The following is a 19,721-nucleotide window of genomic DNA, read 5'->3' as shown; positions in this document are numbered from 1 at the left end:
TAAATGCTTGTGGCCAGTGATTTCTCTTTTGAAATTGTACTGAAGTCAAACTGCAAAAATGTAGGTACTTGTGAGAATAGATGAATTGACAAGCACTCAAGCACTGGGAGATGAGCATTAGCAAACTTCATGGTTTAAATGAAGTGTGTGTGTGTGTGTGTGATTTTTGTTTTTGATTGAAGCTCTGCATTTAATTTTTGCAGCTTATTGGAGGAGAACTTCTCAAATCCTGTCTGACTCATAGCAGGCTATACCTATGCATTAACAAGCAAAGTGCTGCACAACCCTGTTGTTTTTGGAAACTGTTCAGCTGTAAAAACAAGGCCACATCTGAGCTGAGGCAGCCTCCTCTTAAGGCAGGCTCTTTTTTTGTGGCCCCTTTCAGCGAGTGGAAGAAGGCTTGTGTGTAGCTGTTGAACCAATCTTGCCGTTTTAAAGCCATGGAGTTGCTTCTGATACGCTTTTCTCATTTGCAAGGAATGCTATTTTTAGGGTATGAATTTTGAGGATGTATTTTGTTTGAAATATAATAATAGAAATCAGTATTGCCATGATGGCTGTAATTATAGTAATTCCAGTGACTTACTGTGGCAGTAATTTGCTGTTCAGGGTATTTAAGGCAACCTGCCTTGGGGATAACTTCTATGAAGTTTCTAAATACCAGCACCAGACATTTGGGATATTGGTGTGGAGTAAAAGGTTGCTACAACTTCATCTCTAGGTCAAATTTAAAATTCCTTTCTCTGCCTCCGGAGATAAGAAGGGCTGAATTCCCAGCACTTCATCTGCTGCCGCTAGGAATGTCTCCGCAGCCGGGATCCGCTGTCTGCTGACCTGTTTTATTTTACTGTGCCCATTGTGTGAAAAGCACGCAGCGTGTCCGTGAAACCAGCCGCCCCTCCTCCGGCATCACTGCACCAGGCTCTCCTCGCACTGGGGAAACTTTGGGCAACTGGGTGTCCGATAAGTTCACTATGCTTTATTTTACTAATTCTGGAAGATGTGAATGGGATAGGGTGATATCGGTACCTTCTGATTCGCTGTGTAATAATTCCGCTGGTTTATTCTGTTCCCAGGTGCTGAGACAATGGAGTTGAGCTGCACAGAAGTACCTCTTTATGTAAGTTCTACAACATCGGGCTTCTGCCCTGAGAGTCGCTTTCTTTTGAGTAACAGCTCATTCAAACGCAGAATGAATGAAACCAAAAACCATTCTCTGGCTGTCTGTGACCTTAGGCTGTTGAATGTTGCTGTTGAAAGCAGGCATGTGTGGGGATGATGGTTTTCAATACTGTAGCTCTATTCTCTGAAGTTTAAAATTATTTTCCCTTTAGAATAATTATTTTATTCTTCAGCATTCTCAATCTAAGTTTTCAAAACAGTTATTGCCCATGAAGAAGCAGCACTCACTTTCTAGTTTCTCACAATTTACAGCTACTGTAAATAGCTGTACAATTACACAATTCTAAACTACCATTCTCTCCAGTTCCTCAAAACACAAAATTATACCTTATATATATGTATAAAACTAATAGATTGAAATTGGTAATCAAAGGTATTTTTTCTGCAGAGTGTGAAGTGATTGGATATTATAAGTAGAGCTCAGAAGAGTTCAAAAATGTGTTAAAAGATGTGAGGATAAGCATTAGTTACATTTAATTTGCTGGGATGTAATGATGGGAATTAAAACTCAGGCAACCTAGTAATTATTATTACTTAACCATGGTTTATCTTTTTTGGTTTGTTCTGCCATGGTTTTCAATGAGAGTGGTAGTAGGGCTCCTGAATGGTGAATAGGGGAGTAGTGGGAGGGTACTGAATGGGAATGAAAAGGGTGGTGAAAGATGGAAATAAAACAATTATCTGCTTATTGTGATAAGATAGGATTGGAAATGGAGGCAGGCATTAATAATCTGTACCCTGGAGTACTGAAAGAACATAGGATTTTCTAAAACACCAAGAGTTTTCATCGTCTTTGTCAGCTTGGGAGTGGGAACCTCAGGCTGGAGAAAATTAACTGCAGCATCTGTAAAGGTGGGGTGGAGGTTTGTAAGAACTGCTCATGTTGTGTGCAAGGTCTCAACAATTTTTGACAGGAAGGATAATTAAGAACGTGGTGGTAATTGATAGAATTTAGCATGTTTTTATCAGGGGTAGTTGCATCAGACTAATCTGGTATCTTCCTGTCATAGGATAACTGATGGGCTAGGCAAGGGCAATGTGATGGGCTTAATCCCACTAATTGAAATGAAACATTTGATGCCACGTCTCAGAGGAAATTCTTCTGTCAGATGAAGAAAGTGGAGACTAATACTGGTCCTGTAATCCAGATAAGGATGTATGGATACTGCTACGGGTTACATTGCAAGAACACTCACTAGGGTAGAGAGAAAGTTACTATAAGGGATACTCCCTAAGGATCAGATGTAAGGCCAGTTCTGTTTAATATTTTGATTATAAACTCGTGAGCCAGATGGAGGTTTGAGAGATCTGTGCAAATCTGTGGACTTTATAGTATTGTTTAACACTGAGGAGAATTCAGTTACTACATGGGAAGATTGGATTTTCCTACCTCTTACTTACTCCAATTAATAAGAGCATGGTACAAAGCCATGCATTTGGATACTAATTGTGATAAATCTGTTATGAAGTAGGGGTTCATCAGGTGGAGGCAGAGGAGGCTGGGCTGTGTTAGTCACTCATTGACAATGAGACTTGTGTGAGAATGTGATTTTACCTGGGAACACTCACTGTAAGCTTTGCACAAGTGAGAGCCTGTCCTGGATCTGAGTGTTGCTTCAGGATTTCTGGTTGTGGTATGCAGCTGCTCTGTTGGGCTAGCATCTGAAAGTGTTGCAGCTTCACAGTCCTACCCCTTACAATATTGTTCCTAATGTGAGTGCTTCTCAGCGCATCCGGGAAGATCAAAGAGGTCTGTCCATCTTGAGAAGTCCTTGAGTCAAGGTATTTCTTTTTTCTTAGTCAGATCCAATTACTTTGTCAGTTCTGGAAACTCCTTCCCACTGCTGCTGCTTTATTTGCATGACTTTGCTGGAGAACACAATCAAGTCAGCATTCACATTAGACATGAAAGTCCTTTCTGATTTGAAGTTCCTTAGACAGTTTTCATTAAGCAGTTTTCTGGCCAGCTGAGATTAGCAAAAAATTGTTGAAACTTTCATCCATTATAAAGGACAGAGAAGGCATCTCTTGGGGAGACAGGGAGCACGACAGATATTTGCATTGCAACAAATCCAGTTATTTCTGATGTGTTCCAGTCCCTTTTAAAGGGGATGGTGAAAATAGAAAATACAACATAATGACAATTGCAGACTGTTCACATGCAACTTAAAAAATACTGGCAACATATGGTTATAACATATTTTCTGCAGAAGTAAGGTGAGTTTTAGTAGTAAGTATTTTTTGCTGTCAGAAAAATCTTTCAATGAAAATTATCAAAAGGTAGGAACTAATCACAACCTTCCAGGCTCTACAAAAGCATGGGGTTTTGCTACTGGAGGGAGAGGGAGATCTACTGTATGCTAGGTCCAAAATTAGGATGCTTTTCACTCTGCATTCAAATATGCTTAGTATCTGTCTCAGGTGGATTTTATGCCCTTCCTAATTCTGAAAATGTCTGTCTGAGAGGCTTGCATTTAATGTAAAATTATCTGAGAATAACTATATTTCTGTGTTTATAATACAGTTGTTAATATTTTTAAAGATTACATGTAGGTACTTTTTTGACTATCTGTATTTGAGCAGCTCTTACAAAGCTGGAGGATGCATACAGCACTGTTATTTCAAACTGTCCCACTTTGTCAGTATGGAATTTCTTCGCAAATCTAACATAGTATGTGTAATCTTGTCAGCTGAGTGAGAGCTGTTTATTTTCTTTTGCATAAGAGGGAATGTATTCAGAAAGCTCAAGGACTTTGCTGGGTAATATGATTTTTGTGAAATATAATTTAAAATACTCTATGAAATTACTCCATTTCAAAACTGCATTATTTTGATACACTTCTCCTTATATATAATTTTTGTAGCAGCAATACGATTAAAATCTAATTACAACACACATAAATGTCATGGTTTAAAAAATAAATGGTAATGAAACAGAAAATTAAATATTTCAAGCACATGTTTTTCAGTTAATTTGAGGAGCCTGTTTCCGGCTTCTAGACAGCAAAATCCTGGTAACCACATCATAAAATTAGTCTTTAGAAACCCATTTGATTTTTAAGACTAGCCGAGTAGAAACTGATACATCACTTGTGATGTCTCTTCTTTCAGTGCTAATAATTTGTTGCTTCAAGAAGAATCAGAATTGAAATAGCCTTTTCCCTTCTAAATTATGCTTTTTTAACTGATACAAATAAAATCATGTTTATCCAGTTCTTTCTGCACGGATCTCAGCAAGATGAGTCTTTTCATTTTACATCATAGGAAACACAGGATATGGAACAACCCTGTCCTGTTCTTAGGCAGCCATCAGCTTCATCATTGATGGAAAAAATATGTAAAAAGCAAATATTTGCTTTATAACACATTTCAGATATTAAAAAGTTTAAATATGGTAGTTGTTCCTCCTATTGAAAGCTGATACTAGTGTGTAAAAACAAATCTCTCTAATGGATTTTTTTTTTTTTTAAGGGGGGTATTATTGATCATCAGTGTTGATCTTTGACATTGGCAAAGGAATGTTTTGCTGCCATGGGGCAAGCAGACCGTGGGAGCAGTCAACTCGTGAGAGTAGAATATGAGTGATCTCAGAAGTTTGTAAATTATTCTTTACTGAGAGCCCAGTAAATGTCCCTTTGGGAGTAACAGACAGAAATAAAGTAGAGTCACAGAGGGTATTCACAGCAGTTCCCTATAGAGCACAGAGGGGCCTCATCTTCCAAGGAGATGCTGGAGGCTACGTATCCATTCTTAGAATCTTAGAATATCATAGAAAAATAAGGTTGGAAAAGACCTTCAAGATCATCTGATCCAACCATCACCCTACTACCAATATCACCCACTAAACCATGTCCCTACGCATCAGGTCCAACCTTTCCTTGAACACCCCCGGGACAGTGACTCCACCACTTCCCTGGGCAACCCGTTCCAATGCCTGACCGCTCTTTCTGAGAACAAATGACTCCTAATTGCTTTAATTGTTGAAGAGTAGTGCTCTTTGTTCAATTCTTTGTTTTAATTGTTGAAGAGTAGGGGCATGTCGTTTCAATTTTTCCACACACCAGGGACATCACCCGAATGCCATGACTTTTCAACTATGATGGAGAGAGGCTTGGCAACTACATCAGCCAGTTTCCTCAGGACCCTGGGATTCATGTCATCAGGTCCTATAGACTTGTGCTTGTTTAGATTCATCAGGTGGTCTGATAAACCTGATAAACCTTGATCAGGTGGTCAGGTAAACCTGCGGGATGTCCATGGTGTTTGGTGGCTCCAAGCTAATGCTTGGGTTGGAGCCTGTGCGATGAGTAGGGAGCTCACCGGGAACTCCTACGACGCTGTTGGTGCGCTCTGATGGCAGCGAGCGAAGACATGCTGGGGTAGTCGCAGGTCTGATCTGGCTGAGGTGGATCCACGTCCATTGGTTCCTCCACATCTTCTGGTGGAACCTGCTCCATGGGCTCCACGGTGTTTGGCAGAAGGACAAGCCAGTCCTTGCCCGGGACTGCCCAAACGGGATGCCTTCCGTCCGGAACGTTTTCAGGCCAGGGTGCCAAACCAGGGGGTCGTCCAGTTCCATGCCTAGGTCCCATGCTACTGTCTGGTTCATTTCCATGCGTGGATTTGATGCTGCTGTCTGTTTTACAGTCATGGCTGGGTCCCCTGTTGTATTCTGGACGATTGGCACACCTCAGCTCCCCATGGCTGTCTGCCTGGCACTCCTGCCTTCGCCCCACGCCACCATTGTGCCAATGGTTAGGCCCAGGCCCCCTGTCACTGTATGGCTGAGGGGGTGGCCTGTTCCCCACGTCGTTGCGGTGCCAGTGGTACTGCTTATACGTGTCTGTGGGCTGGGTGACAGACATCCCTTGGGCACTGGTGTCAATTGTGCCGCAGGCGCTGTCCCTTTGCCCATAACACGTCTCCTTCTTGTTAGGTGCACTCCTTCTCGGTGCTTCCTTGGACTGCATCGCTGTCCTCACACGGAGGAGGCCTGCTGCTCGCCTTGCTGCTTCGGCTCTTCTTCCTGCCACACAAGTTGGCTGTCAGAGTGCCTAGAAGCTCAGCGAATGGTGGGCCAGCTGCAGGGGTCCTGTTTTATAGGGCCTGGAGCAAAGGCAGGGCAGTGGTGGCCACTGTGATCTCAGCAAGCCTCTGTGATGGAGTGGCCCATGCATGGCCAAAGGTGGCTGTGTTGGGAACGGCCTGGAAGATGCCCTCACGTGGACAAGGAAGAAGGTTGGGGGGCTGAGGGCCCCTTTTGTGGGGCTGGCTCCCCCGGGCCATTTAGCTTGCCAGAGAGAAAGGCTGTCCCTCAGCCACAGGGACTGCCCTCCACCTCTCATCCTGTGCCCTGGGTTTATTTTTAACACCGTTTTTTAGGTAATTAAAATTAATTTATGGAAAAGAACAGAAGCAAGGTACATCTTCAGCCCTAATTCCCATGTGTGCTTTGTGCTCTGAGTGAAAAATTTCTTCCTCACATCACATCTAATCTAAATCTCCCCTCCATTTGTTCAAAGCCATTATTCCTTGTTCCATCATTACACTCCCTGATACAGTCCCTCTCCGCTTTCTTTTAGGCCACTGTTATGGGTTAGGTTAGGTGGCAAAACTGCAGGACCTTGCAAATTGCAGCCTTATCTACCTTGTTCCACATGTTTCACATGACGTTTTCCAGCTCACGTTCTAGTCTCTTATTAGTCTTAGATCGATCACTCTGAGCCTCCTCCCCTCCAGGCTGAACAGCCCCAGCTCTCTCAGCCTCTCCTCACAGGACAGGTGCTCCAGTCCCCTCATCTAGGTGTCCCTTTGCTGCATTCTGTCCAGTATGCCCATGTCTCTCTTGTACTGGGGGGGACTGTAACTGGGCACAGCACTGCAGGTGTGTACTGTGGCTTCACCAGTGGCCTCACCAGTGCTGAGTAGAGGGGAAGGATTACCTCCCTTGACCCAATGGCAATACTTTGCTTAATGAAGCCCTGGATAACATCAGCCTTCTTTGCAGCAAGGAAACCTGTGAATGTCTGTTTGGGTTTTGTTCTCAAACTGTAGCAGCTTCTTTGTTGAACTGTTGGTTGCATGGAGGGAGGCATGGTTATTTACTTATTGATGTATCAGTGCTCTTCCAAAGGTTGAGGGTCGAGTGGGTTTCCCTCTGACTGGATCAGGGATGCCTGAGGTTAGGACATAGTGTCAAGCTGCTTGAAGCTGCAGAGCATATTGGTGCCTTCAGGCTGTCCCACTTTGGAGTGAATCAGTGGTTCTCTTCACCTGGTCTGTGCTGCAGAGTGCCAAGTGTGTGAAGTTTTCCAGTCACCCTCCTCCATCTCTCCCCCCCACTTTTTTTTTTTTCCCCCCAGTATTTTTCCTTGTATTAGTCTTTAGAGTTCACATGGTCAAACGTGTTCTTTGCTTGTCCTGCTCTTTGCTTGTTTGGGTTGGTGATTTGCTTTGGGTGGTGAGATGTGGGCTTGATTCCTTCTATTTTCCATTACTGTCATAATGTCAGTGCCTGTGAACTTTTTTCTTTGGAGGTCACAAATATTCTTTGTAGTCAGGAGATGTTTGCTTTGCTTTGACAAGTGAAAACTGCTTCTAATGCAACCTGTTCGTGGCATATCCATGGCTCCAGTGTATCCCATCTTATTTATGGTGCAAAAGTGTGTGTAGCTGCTTTAGATGCAGGCGCATCGAGCGGCTGCTTCAGATGATGGCTGGGCAGAGCTGTGCATTGGCAGCTGAGCATAAATGGGGTCCCCAGCAGCTGTGCCTCAAGCTTTGCTCCCTGGCATGCACTCCCACAGGATAGCAGGAGGTTCTCAGGTAGCAACCTGGTGGCCTTGGCTGGCCTTTCAGCTGGACCTGCTCTGAGCAAGTGGAAATGACCGTGTGGCTTCCTCGCTGCAGGTTGCTGGCAACCTCCCTGCATTAACTGCTGCCCAGGAGCTACAAAACTGGAAATTAGGTGCTGGTTTGGGCAAGACAGAGGCTGGCAGCTCTTTTACTGCATGTGATATACTAGTAGCCTATCCCTACAAAGGTATGCCTGATTACAGCCTACCTCCATTAATTATCCCTTGGATCTCTTCTATTTCCTTCTGTCATTACATAACAATTTTGAAGTTCTTGTGGTCTTGTTGCCTTTTTCATAGGATGTGCCCTCCTTCTATGAGTGTTTGTACAAACACCTGGGCTACAGTCTGGCTTGTTAGCATCTTCACTGTTTTCTTAATCAGTGATATTTTGGTTCCTCCAGGATGTGCAGGCATAATTGTCTGGGACCTGAATGAAAGCACAACTGCTTTTTCACAGGCACCTTGGTAATTGAAGGTATCTGAGTAAGTAATAGGACAAAGTGAAATAACGGAGTTATTTCATACCGTAGGGGCGCAAAGAACAGCAACAGCAAATTCCTGGACTAAATTTTAAGGTTCTTCAAAGCAAAGAGTGCTGTACTTATTGACAATTTAACTGCTTGGGTTTCTGTGTGAAGAAAACATGGTGAGACAGAATTCATTCTAAAAGGTTGTAGCTAACGATCAAGCTAATTTCCAGCCATTGAATAAAGACACAAGCCAGTAGGCATTGGCTAAAGAATGAAGCAAGAGAGCTCTCTCCAGCCAGCTATTAGAGGTCATCCTTCCTTCCACCCTTGTTTCTTGTGGCTTTTGTGCACCCACTGTTATACCATCTGCACAGCAGTGGCACGGAGGAGAAAAACAATTGTGGATTTTCATAGTGTACATTTCACGTAAAATACTTCCAGGCCAGTTTCAGAATATGAATGCTTGATGTACAGCTAAATAAATTAAAGACAAAAGTTTTAGGTTAGGGGTCAAAGTCCTCTTGAAAGAGTACAGAGCAGAGTGGTAGAAAGTCTAGTTTGAAAAGAGTATATCCAGGAAATGATTTAATTTAGTGCTCTGTCAGGAACTTCTGTTTGTGCTGTTTTTAACCTCAGTGGTGAAATTTTTCTGTAGTGCTTGTTGTCGGTTGATGTTGCTCCAGCTGAAGGCAATGGTAAAGTGCACTTTAATATTCACACAGCCCTGAATGCTTCTGACATTTTTCAGCTCTGCACTGGGCTCCATGCAAAAGGTGATTAAATAAACACTGTTTTTATTTGTACTCTGGCAGTATGTCCAGGAATAATTTGAGCGTATCTTCTGTTGGAAAATGTTCAGAGGTCTGTAAGCAGAGGGACTTTGAAAACACTTAGTAAGGCAGTTAAAAAGTTGTGAATCATCTTGTTTGTCAGGAAGGAATTCCATATAGCTTTCTAATGTACATCATTTGTGTGCCTGGTTACAGCCAGAAGGACAAATGGGCTGTGATTATTATCTTCTCTACAAATGCATGGGTTTCATCTGTGTGAGAATTGGGACACAGAATTAATATAAATCATTCAACAGTATATTCTGTTTTTGAAATGTGATTGATATGAAGGTCAAACTAGTATGGGATTCCAGTGCGCTTTTGCATGGTGGAAGTGGAAAGTGGCAGTAAGCCTCGTGTATTGCTCCCATAGTGAGCGGTTGATCATCTGCCATGCCAAACTCCATGTCTTCCTTGTCCTTCCCAGCTGAACTAAAAGGAGTTGAGTGGGAAGGAGGTCTGGGAAGGGATAGAGTTTCCCACAGTGGATGGAGTACAGATTTTTTTTATTACTATTATTATTTTTTTTCTGCCCTTGCAATGTGTTCAGTCTCTTCTGGCCAGCAATGTGGGGAAAGAAGCCTGCTTCTGCCCCATCTTGCCATCCTCTGCTTTCAAGTTCCTTGCTATGCGAGGAGAGAGCTTTTCCGTTGCAGTGGTGTTGTCCACATCTGGGCCACTGTCTGCGTGTTCAACCAGGCTGAATTCACTGTCCTGTTAGACGGTGACTTTGAAACGCAACAGAGTAATGTGGTTTAAAATGTAAATGTCTGTCAGGCTTCCAGCGTGTGTTAGCTCACACACAGTGCTGTGTTTGCTGGCCTGGTCCAGCACAGAGTCAGTGGGTGTTTTGTTGCTGACCCCTGTGGGAGCCTGGTCAGGTCGGTTGTGGGCGGCTTGCTTGGGGTGCTCACAAAAGAGACTGCACAGTGGTTGGTCTGTGCTTGGATGCATAGCTGCTGCCACAATGAGACTCAGGAAATAAATGTAAAACAATGAGACCTATTTTAAAATGTATGGAGGAAAAGAGTGGGTATTTCAAAGCAAGTCCATCAGCAGTCAGATCATTTTTGTGCCCATACTGTATTTTTCTCCCTCCATTTTTTTATCCATGGTCAGTCCTTAGATTATGATTTTTCTAATCAGGGACCTGCATGCATTTGTGTATTGTCTGCAAGAGTAGAGCCCTGATGTCACACAGGACATGAGAATAATAACTAATCCAATTTATTTATTTTAAGTCGAGTCAAATGAAAAAGGTAACTCCCTTGTTTCAGTTAATGGTTACATGTCAGAGTGGATGTTCATTTTTTATTAATGTGCCTTGTTGTGGAAGGTTTCTGACCTCTGTATGTGAACAGCTCATTCCCAGGGTTCTTAATTCATGTATATGATTTTAAGCACAAACATAAATTGTGTTGCCATTGACATCAACATACGGAATGATATTTTTAACAACTAACCAGCAAGAATGTTAATACATGTTTTGGCACTGTGTACTGTTTGAAAAACTTTTTTTTTTTTTACTTTTTTTTTTCTTTTCTTTGTGATAAAGGCATCCAACCTATTTTTATCAGCATCCAGCAATTCCAGAATGAGATGATGTGTTCTCTACCCATGTTGTTTACTTTGCTATATGGGAGACTGAAAACTTTTATCCACCTTACCTGTTATCATAGTTTTGATTCAGCACTAAACACAGCCTTAAGGTTGCTAGTGACAGATTCAGAAAATCACGGCCATGCAATGCAGAGTCCTGATCTGATATAAACTTGCTCTGCTGGTACGGATTGTTTAAACACATGGGTAGGTTAGCTCTGCACCAGCGGTCAGATCAGGTATCGTCTGTTTTCCTGCTGCTGACATGCAGCAGGCATAAAAAGCACAAAGACGGTGTAACCTGTGTATTGTGTGCTCTCACTACTTTGACAAAAGTGAGATTGTATGTCCATGTCTGTTGTGGGTCAGACTGGTGTTGGCTGGGTGTAGCTCATGGCAACTCATAAATGACCAGCCCTGTGTTTAAATGATAGATTAATGTCATTTCAGGCTTGTCTTTAAATAGATTGAAAGACGCAGTTTATCACTTACTGAGTTACACTGAGGGAAAAATTACTGGATGCTTTCTCTTTTGAATCATTCTATTCAACTTTATGATTTGCAAAGTCATTTGGGGGTTTTCTTGCTTTTGGCTAAATTCTGAGTTTCTGCAGCCAAACCATGGGGGAATCCAGCCACGTATTTGTGATCCTATAAAGTCCTTGAATTTCTGAGCTTGGCACCAGAATATATTCCTGAAACGGCTGATCGTTCAGGTTATACTAGATTTATGTGCCTCTTGATCTTCCTTTATGGGTTAATCACTTCAGTACCCTTATAGGGTAGATCCTTTGCCCTGCAGTCACCCTATATACCAGTACAGCAGTTCAGTGTGGATTTTTTACATCATATCTACATACTAGCCGTGTTCGTTTCTGACTGCCTCCTTGCTGCATGGCATAGTTCATGGTTGTAGCCTAGTATTACGATATACTTCCCTTGCAAGCTCGATGAACTGTAAGCTCCTGCTGTACTTGTCCTTTGCATCTTTTCTGGGACAGAGTTTTGCAGCAGGGATGAAAGCAATGTGAACTGGAGTACCTGACAAAAACTAAGTGAAAAGCAAAGGGCTGAGCAAATGGGGTGCAGTAGTATAAATGGGACTGGGGAGAGCATTTTGTTGTGATGAGATGATGCTATAGAAAACAAAGATCTGGGCAGCACCTGGGTTTATTGTATGTGCACTGAATTCGTTGCATCAATATGTATACTACATATTTCTTTTTAATGTGGAAAATGATAGAGGTAACTTGGAAGTACAGAGCAGTGTAGAGACTTGCAGATATATAAATGGCTTTACCTGCTACTGGATTTCTTCTTTGTAGTGGAATTATAGAATTGTATTAGTTTTTGGTTGTTTGCTTGCTTGCTTGTTTGTTTTTACCTGCAAACAAAGCACTATTTTAGACCCTTGCTTTAACAAAAAACAAAACAAAACAAAACAAAAAAGGATTCTTATTCCTTTATTCCTTTTCCCAGGGCCCAAGTCTTGCAGTTCCCACCACAAAACTTGTTTTTTGCCATTGTCTGTGAAGAAGGTCAGTATCTAAGCTAGGGAGGTGGCAGAAGGTGTATCTTAATTTGAGGCACCAGCTGTGGGAAAATACCCATGCATGCAAGTTCAAAGACTCCCACAACAGCCAATGTACTTCAGTTTGTCACTGAGGGAGGAGTATTGCAATAAGCTTGACCGAAAACACACACAATTTAAAGACTGATCATCTGTTAAAGCCTAATGAAATAAAGCATGACCTTTTATCTCCCTTCCTATTCAAAATAAATAAAAAAACATCCAGCTTCAGAGGCATTAACAGGCTAGAACTCAACTTGTGTGTGAAGGCTGGTACTGAAGGCAGCGCTCAATTTAGTGCAGCCTTCTGTTACATTGCTGGCCATTACATTTCACCCAGTTACTATGTACAAAGACCAAAGAGGTGTAAGGCCAAACATCTCAGCTCTTGAAAAAGTTGTCGCATGAGCCAGCTGTCGAACGGGAGAGGCCGAGCATAGCATTGCTTGGGTGGAAGATGTTCCAGGTTAGCACCAACCAGGTGACAGTCTGCAGGGTGCTTTTAGGACGTGAGAAACAAAACCCGTAATTTAGAAGTACCTGCAGTAGAGCTGGTCCTGCCTTGAGGTGCAGTCAATTGACCTTTCAGGATCTCTTCCAGTCCCCCCCCCCCCCCCCCCCAATCCCCATTTATTTATTTATTTTTGCTTGGAGGAGCATACTTCTGTCATCTGTTTGGATATACTAGAATGTTTTATTTTTTTCCATTTTATTTGGATGTGTGACCCCTGGTTGTTAAGCAGCTGATGAGGTGGCAATAGGTGTAGCAAACACTTATCTTCCCTTTTAAAAAGGCACTGCATCTCTACCAAAATGGTGAACCTGCTGATACTCCATATCGAAAGAGGGCAGCAAATGAATCTTCATTAAGGAATTTCTCTGTTAGGTCTTTTCTCCTCAAGATTGTCCTTAGACCTTGCTGGAAGCATCCTTCAGGCTCATTTCAGAGACCCAAGTGGTCACTGAGCCACTTTTTCCCTGCTCTTTTGACAAGAACTGAGAGCTGCCTCGATTGCCAGTTAGTGGGATTCCCTCTTGCTGTCTTGCCCAGAGTGAACCTGGGACAGATATTTCTTAATTGTTCTTGGAGGTTTCTGTGGAAATGCTTTCTCTGCATTTCTCACAAAGCTACCTCATGCTGAAAAGGAGCTTAAAAATACTTGGAGTGTAAAGGTCCTGTTGTTTCAAGCATTTCCTGTTCACACGTGCAAATGCTGAAGACTGATTTTTTATTTTTTTTTCTGCTGTGAATGAGAGAGGTTCTTGTAGTGCTGGTGGAGTTTTGCCATTTTGTATAAGCAGAGGACATGGCTCTTCTCAAAGCACCTTTATGCACATATATAATTTTAACAAAAATATCAGCATGAAGGCTTTTAGGCAATGTGTAATACTGTTTTGAGTATGACCATACCATCATGTCTCATCTCCAGTCTATGTGGAATTAAACTTGTGCTGTTACTCTGGATATAAAAGATATGAATTATTTTGGTTGCTTATTCTGCTAAACAGTTCATCTGGGGAAAAAATAGCTATTTTTGTTTATGATGTTATTAGCTATACAGTTAGAGTGTTAATGGTTATACAGAAATGTTCAGCCTTTTATCTCCCGTTTTGTTTTTCACTTTGTTGCTCTTTTCCTTCCCTGGGTGTAATTGTTGTTTCATTGTGTATGTAGCCTTGAATCCCATCGCATTCCTTTAAAATAGGCCATGTGCTTTCTTAAACAAGTCCATCACAATATTTACTGCAGTCTGGCTACAAGGAATGCCCAGTGAATATTACAAACATATCACTGAATGTTAGAAAGACATGTTTATAACTTTGTCCTTGTTATTAATGACTTAAGTAATTTATTTTGTGTTAAACAACCTTGTTGTGTTAACAATTTCTCTACTGCTGCTTTGTCATCTTTTGTGTAGGCTTGTTGATTGTTGCAGCTAAGCTTTATAATAAAGGTCATTAAAACTCTTTGGCTGCTCAGGGAAACTATCATGCCACTCCTCTTATCTAAGCACAAGTGAAATATATTTAACAATTCACCTTCAAATAGAAAGATTTTCTTAAGTGAGTTTTTTGAACATTGAAGAAATGCTTTAATATGCTTGCTGTGGTCAGATAAAGCAGACCTTGCACTCTTGCAAGGACTGCGTAAAGATGAGAAAATCAGTGAGAAAATTCTCCTGCCTCTTTAATACTGTAGTGTAATAAGTTACATTAACAGGATTTTCTCTTCTGGCCTTAAGTTTGGTGCATGATTGTGAGGTCTCATCTTAAGACTGATAAATTAAACAACAGTTTCAACGCACTTGCTATAATTATCTGAAATAAATACAATTCTGAAATAACATTGTCTATGAGCCTGACTTAGAGTTTATACTGGAATGCACTGTTCAACATGCATATCTATGTTAAATTGTAGTGGCAGCTTTACATAGAGGGTAAAAGCTTCATTACTGCTAGCAATGCTTAGGGATTTGCATTTACTTCAGAATGTAGGGACTTGCATTTTTTGAACAAAAAGGCACCATGTTTTACCATTGTGCACAGATATTTTCCTGGAACCATCAAGCCGCATATATGGGGTGTACTTATACTGTTATATTTACAGATAATATCCTTGAAAGTGTTGTGTTCATGCAGTATTTCTGCAGCTATTATGCTGCTCATATAGCTTGATAAAGATATTTTTAGCGCACTTTACGATGTATGCTAAGTGTATATCACAATGGAAGTAATTATTTCCATGGTAAAAATCTGTTGGGAACATAGATTTACCCAGGCTGAGTGTAGAAGAATTGGGATCAGTTAGTACGTTTTCAGTTATCCGGTGCAGTGAGCCAGGCCTGGCAGGCCACTAGAGGTCTTTTTGCATTGCACCAGCTTTGCTGGGGCAGGTTGCTAGTGAAGACAGTGATGTTACCTAAATTAATTCAAAAAGGAAGAAGCTCTGTTCAGGTTAAGGGCCACTAATTTATCAGGAGGCAGGATGATCAGATGCACTAGAAGTGTCACCATCATGTGTCCTGCCTGCCTAGGCCTCGAGGGTTTGATACTTCCATTTCCCCTTTGCTTTTCTTGCTGGGATGGTGGCGTGGTTCTTCCATGCAGCCTTCGTGCAAAACACAGTCAGAACCCATCCCTATCAGCTCTCAAGCACCCTAGAGAAGCCAGATAAAAACGTATGTCCAGAAAAAAACAAAAAAAACAAAAAAAACCTGTTTGGTTACACTGAAAGAGTGCTTAGAACTATAAATCCTGTTAAAAACATAAACCTTCCTAATCTCCTTCTTGGCGTCAGTACCAGTGCAGCTTTTTCACTGGTTATAAGAGGTATGTTTTTCTTCATGAATCCCAAAGATGTCAAACCTGCCAAACAATGGCTTGGTCACAGGTTTAATGTGCTTGGAGTAGGATTGTCATCTCTCTTAATACCCCCACAGCTGCTGCCCCACCTCCCTGATCCCATTCTGTGCCCAGGGCCTGCAAAATTTGGGGTGCAGCTTGTTTTCTTTCTTTTTTATTTTTATTTTTATTTTTATTTTTATTTTTATTTTTATTTTTATTTTTATTTTTATTTTTATTTTTATTTTTATTTTTATTTTTATTTTTATTTTTATTTTTATTTTTATTTTTTTTATTTTTATTTTTATTTTTTTTATTTTTAATTTTATTTTTATTTTTAATTTTATTTTTATTTTTAATTTAATTTAATTTAATTTATTTCAGGGTTTGCAGTGATACTCTTGGCTGTCATTAAATCAGTAGCAAATCTCCTTCTGGCTTGTACGGATGGAGAGTTTCTCAAGTGCTCTTTAAAGAAAATGGCTTGCACCCAAAGTTTCTTAGTCTTTAAGAAGCTCTTAAAGGAAAATAGCCCTTTCTTCTGTACAATTTTTAGTTGAAAGCCTTTCTCCTTGACTGACGCTGAAGGTATTGAATTTTCTGCAAGTGGGACATGTTTGGGGGAGCTCACAGAAGCAGGAGCTTCTGGCCCCTGCCCATAGGCACTTTCTGCCAGATGCTGCATCTCTGAGGGCTTGGAAAGGCCTCGTCTTCTCCAGTCCCACGATGCATGTGGCATTTCCCGGAGCTCTGGTTCCAAACACCGGTTTCTTTCTACTCTTTGAACATTTTAATATTTTAGTTCTTGATCCAGGCTGTAGGAAGGTGGTCTGTGCCTCTTTAATTTTGAACTTGAGATAACTGGGATACTGCAATGTACTCTGTATGAAGTTCTTTTCTTCTTCTTCTTCTTATTTTTTAAATGAAGGTCCATGCAGCACTTCAGGTGATTGACAAGAACTTTATCTGGTCTGCAGTGACTTTTGTGGTACATTTTGCAGTTGCACATGGTGATGTGTCTGTCTAAAGTTCTTGGCTGTTACAAGCACAGATTATATTTGAGAGATCTCCTGTTCCTGTGTGGTGGCTAGGTAAAGTTGAGGTTCTTGTTCTTGTTCTGAGTGTAAATCTGAGTAATATACTGTCAGGTTGGTCTCAACAAACAACCTTTGACTTTAAAATTTACTTCCTGTACAAGTCTGCCAGAATCAACACTGTATGAACTTGAAGGCAAGAACTTTCCCCAGCATTTCTGTGAGAAACAAGTCATGACCAGGGGCTGTGTTTATTTCCTGAGATGGTGAAGGGGGCACATCCTTTCCTTTGCTTTTATTGAAAGGGGATTTAACAATCTAAGGTCCATGTGGAGGCTGAGAATCATCCTTAAGCTTACCTACACATGGAAATAAACCTGTAACTTCCTCTTATGTTTTTCCAAGTTCATCAGGATATAAATAGGCTTGTTAGGGAAAGTAAACAATGGGAGAGAGGTTGAATTGTCATTAGACAATGCGCTGGTGAAAATAATGTCAAAGGCAGAGCTTCCTAGCCACTGGTAGATTCTCAGGAACCTGGCCCAGAGAAGTCCTCTGCGTCCATACTCTCACAGCCACCTCGTATTCAGGCCACTTTTCTGGTGCCAGTGTGGCTTACTCATTTGAGTTTTAGCACCAAAAGGATAAACATTAAGCCTAAATTGGTTCTCTATTTAGAAATACACACCGTTTTGAAAGAAATATGCCAGTAGGATGTGTTTTCAGCTTAATTGTGTGGAAGGGGCTCAGAACAAACATCGCTTTCTATGAGCACGTTGTCTCCAGTTAAGGTCATGTGTACATCATCCTTTTTTTTTTTTTCTTTTTTTTTTCCTGTTGTTTTATCTCATTTTGTTAATATTTAAATTAGGGCTCAATTACCTACTTTTAGGTGCTGATAACCCTAATTTTAATCTCTTCATACTTCAGCAGTGGGTCAATGGCAGAGGTCTGTGCACTCTAGAGAACTACACAAGAGAAGGTACTTGGCTTACACCTTGCAAAATGGAACGGGGAGCAGTGGAGCAAGCACTTTTACTGGATGCAGTAGTAGTGCTACTGAACAAACGTTTTCTGAGAGTGTAGGAATTTGTTGTGGGACTCATGGCATTGTGCTGTGCTGTTGTTTACTTAGGAACGATCTGTGCAGGTAGTGCCTGCTCTTCCACTGCAGCCTGCTTCTGGGGCTGGGCTGGGCACATTTCCCCCTGAGGGACCAGGGAAGTCACTGCCTTTGCAGGGGTGGGTGTAATGGAAAGGTGTAAACTATCCCTCAGGTTTATGCTAATAACATAAGCCTTTTTCTCAAAAGGCTAATGTAAGGGCTCTGGGTTTCTGCCTATTTGAGCTTACGTTGTATGTGCAGTGAGGCTGACAGAAATCAAGCTGGTACATGTTTCTGAAGCTGTTTGCATCTTTCTAAAACTGAGCATTAACAGCTTCTGCAAAAAATGATAATCTGAAGTGGTTGTGGCACTGAAATTTTGTTTAATTTAATATATATATGTATATGTATGTTGGTAGTCCTTCCAGGCTGTTTTTATGTGGCCTAGGATATCCTAAGTTTTGTTTTGTTTTGTTTTGTTTCTCCTAATAAAGTTTTCTGCATTAGTCTCCAACAAGTGACTTCCCCAGACCTTGACGTGACCAGTAAAGTGACCTTACTGCTTACTGGGAGTGATAGCTCCCAATAAAGCAGTGGCTTGCCTGTATACAGAGCTGAGTACATGGCAAAGTCAATGCTCTTGAATGTCTGGATTTAAATACAGCTAAAAGCAAGGTCAAACATCTAAAAACTAAGTGCAAAGAGCAAAATGAGCTGTCATTTTCACCTCATCTCCTCTTTTTCCTTTTCTACCTAGAAAGACTGCATATTGGTCTGGCTTGGGAGCTGGATGCTAGAGAAAAAAACAAAAACACATAGTGGCTTGAACAACTAGTGGAAACTGATACATATTTTAGTGGAGGCAGTTGAGGAGTATGGAATTAAGCAGTATGATGTCAGGAAGTCTGTAGATGGGATGGGTGCAATTTGGAAGTGCTGGAGATGATGATAGGAACTTATGTTTTGTGAAATAATTGCCTCTGATGCCAGGTGTGGTAATCATCCAGCATCAGAAAGCATGCAGCCTTCTATTCAGCTGTGAAGGTTCTTTTATCTTTGAGTTTTCTCTAGTATTAGTTGGTTTAATCCTCCTTTTTTTGAATCACATGGAATTTTCCAAATGAATCACTTAATTGTTTGGGCAGATACAAGATAGCTGCCAATTTGCCTTTCTTCTGTAATTTTTTTCCTTAAATTACTAGCAGTTTCTTCCTCTGAAGGGTTGTAAGGTAGGGCTTATGAACAAGCTCTATCATATACACTTGAGCTTTGCACTGTATTTTCCCTTTTGCTTTTTCCCTCCACCCTTTAGAAGACAAGGAGTTGTGAAATTCTCCCTCACATCTGTACATTAGGCAGTGTGATCAGTGTTTCTTAAGTTGTTCCTCTATCTTTACTGAGTCTAAATTGCCTTTTTTTTTTTATTTTAAGGAGCAGTGTAAGACAACAGTTACAATTTAAGCTTTTTTTTATTTTTATTTTTTTTATTTTTCCCCTAAGAGTCCTCTTATAGAATGAGAAGTACTGCCACAAAATATCTCCCCTGTTCTTGCAGTTGTGCAGAGTGAAAGCTGGCTGCCTATGTAGTCCTTCAGCCTTAGGGGTCCAGAGGGTCTAGAGGTGGTTTGTGAGTGATGGCCCATGTGGAAGAAACTCACCTGTGCTCCTCTGCACCAGGCTGCTGACAGCAAAGCCCATACTGGAGCAGTCTTTGGAGCTATCTGAGATATTT

The 19,721-nt window shown here is 41.3% G+C and overlaps 1 protein-coding gene across 8 annotated transcripts in view; it reads left to right on the top strand.

The window, feature by feature from the left end:
- Positions 1-19,721, top strand: part of ARHGEF28 (Rho guanine nucleotide exchange factor 28) — a 126,588-nt gene that overhangs the window by 7,917 nt on the left and 98,950 nt on the right. For all 8 annotated transcript variants that reach the window (XM_080573174.1, XM_080573176.1, XM_080573172.1 and 5 more), the window contains exon 2: positions 1,077-1,120. In XM_080573174.1, the coding sequence (XP_080429300.1) occupies positions 1,088-1,120 (33 nt within the window). In that variant the 5' untranslated portion in view covers positions 1,077-1,087. The remainder of the gene's footprint in view (positions 1-1,076; positions 1,121-19,721) is intronic.

This window comes from Anser brachyrhynchus (assembly GCF_964034855.1).
Source record: "Anser brachyrhynchus genome assembly, chromosome: Z".
Classification (NCBI taxonomy): Eukaryota; Metazoa; Chordata; class Aves; order Anseriformes; family Anatidae; genus Anser; species Anser brachyrhynchus.
This window is presented reverse-complemented; position numbering and strand designations above follow the sequence as displayed.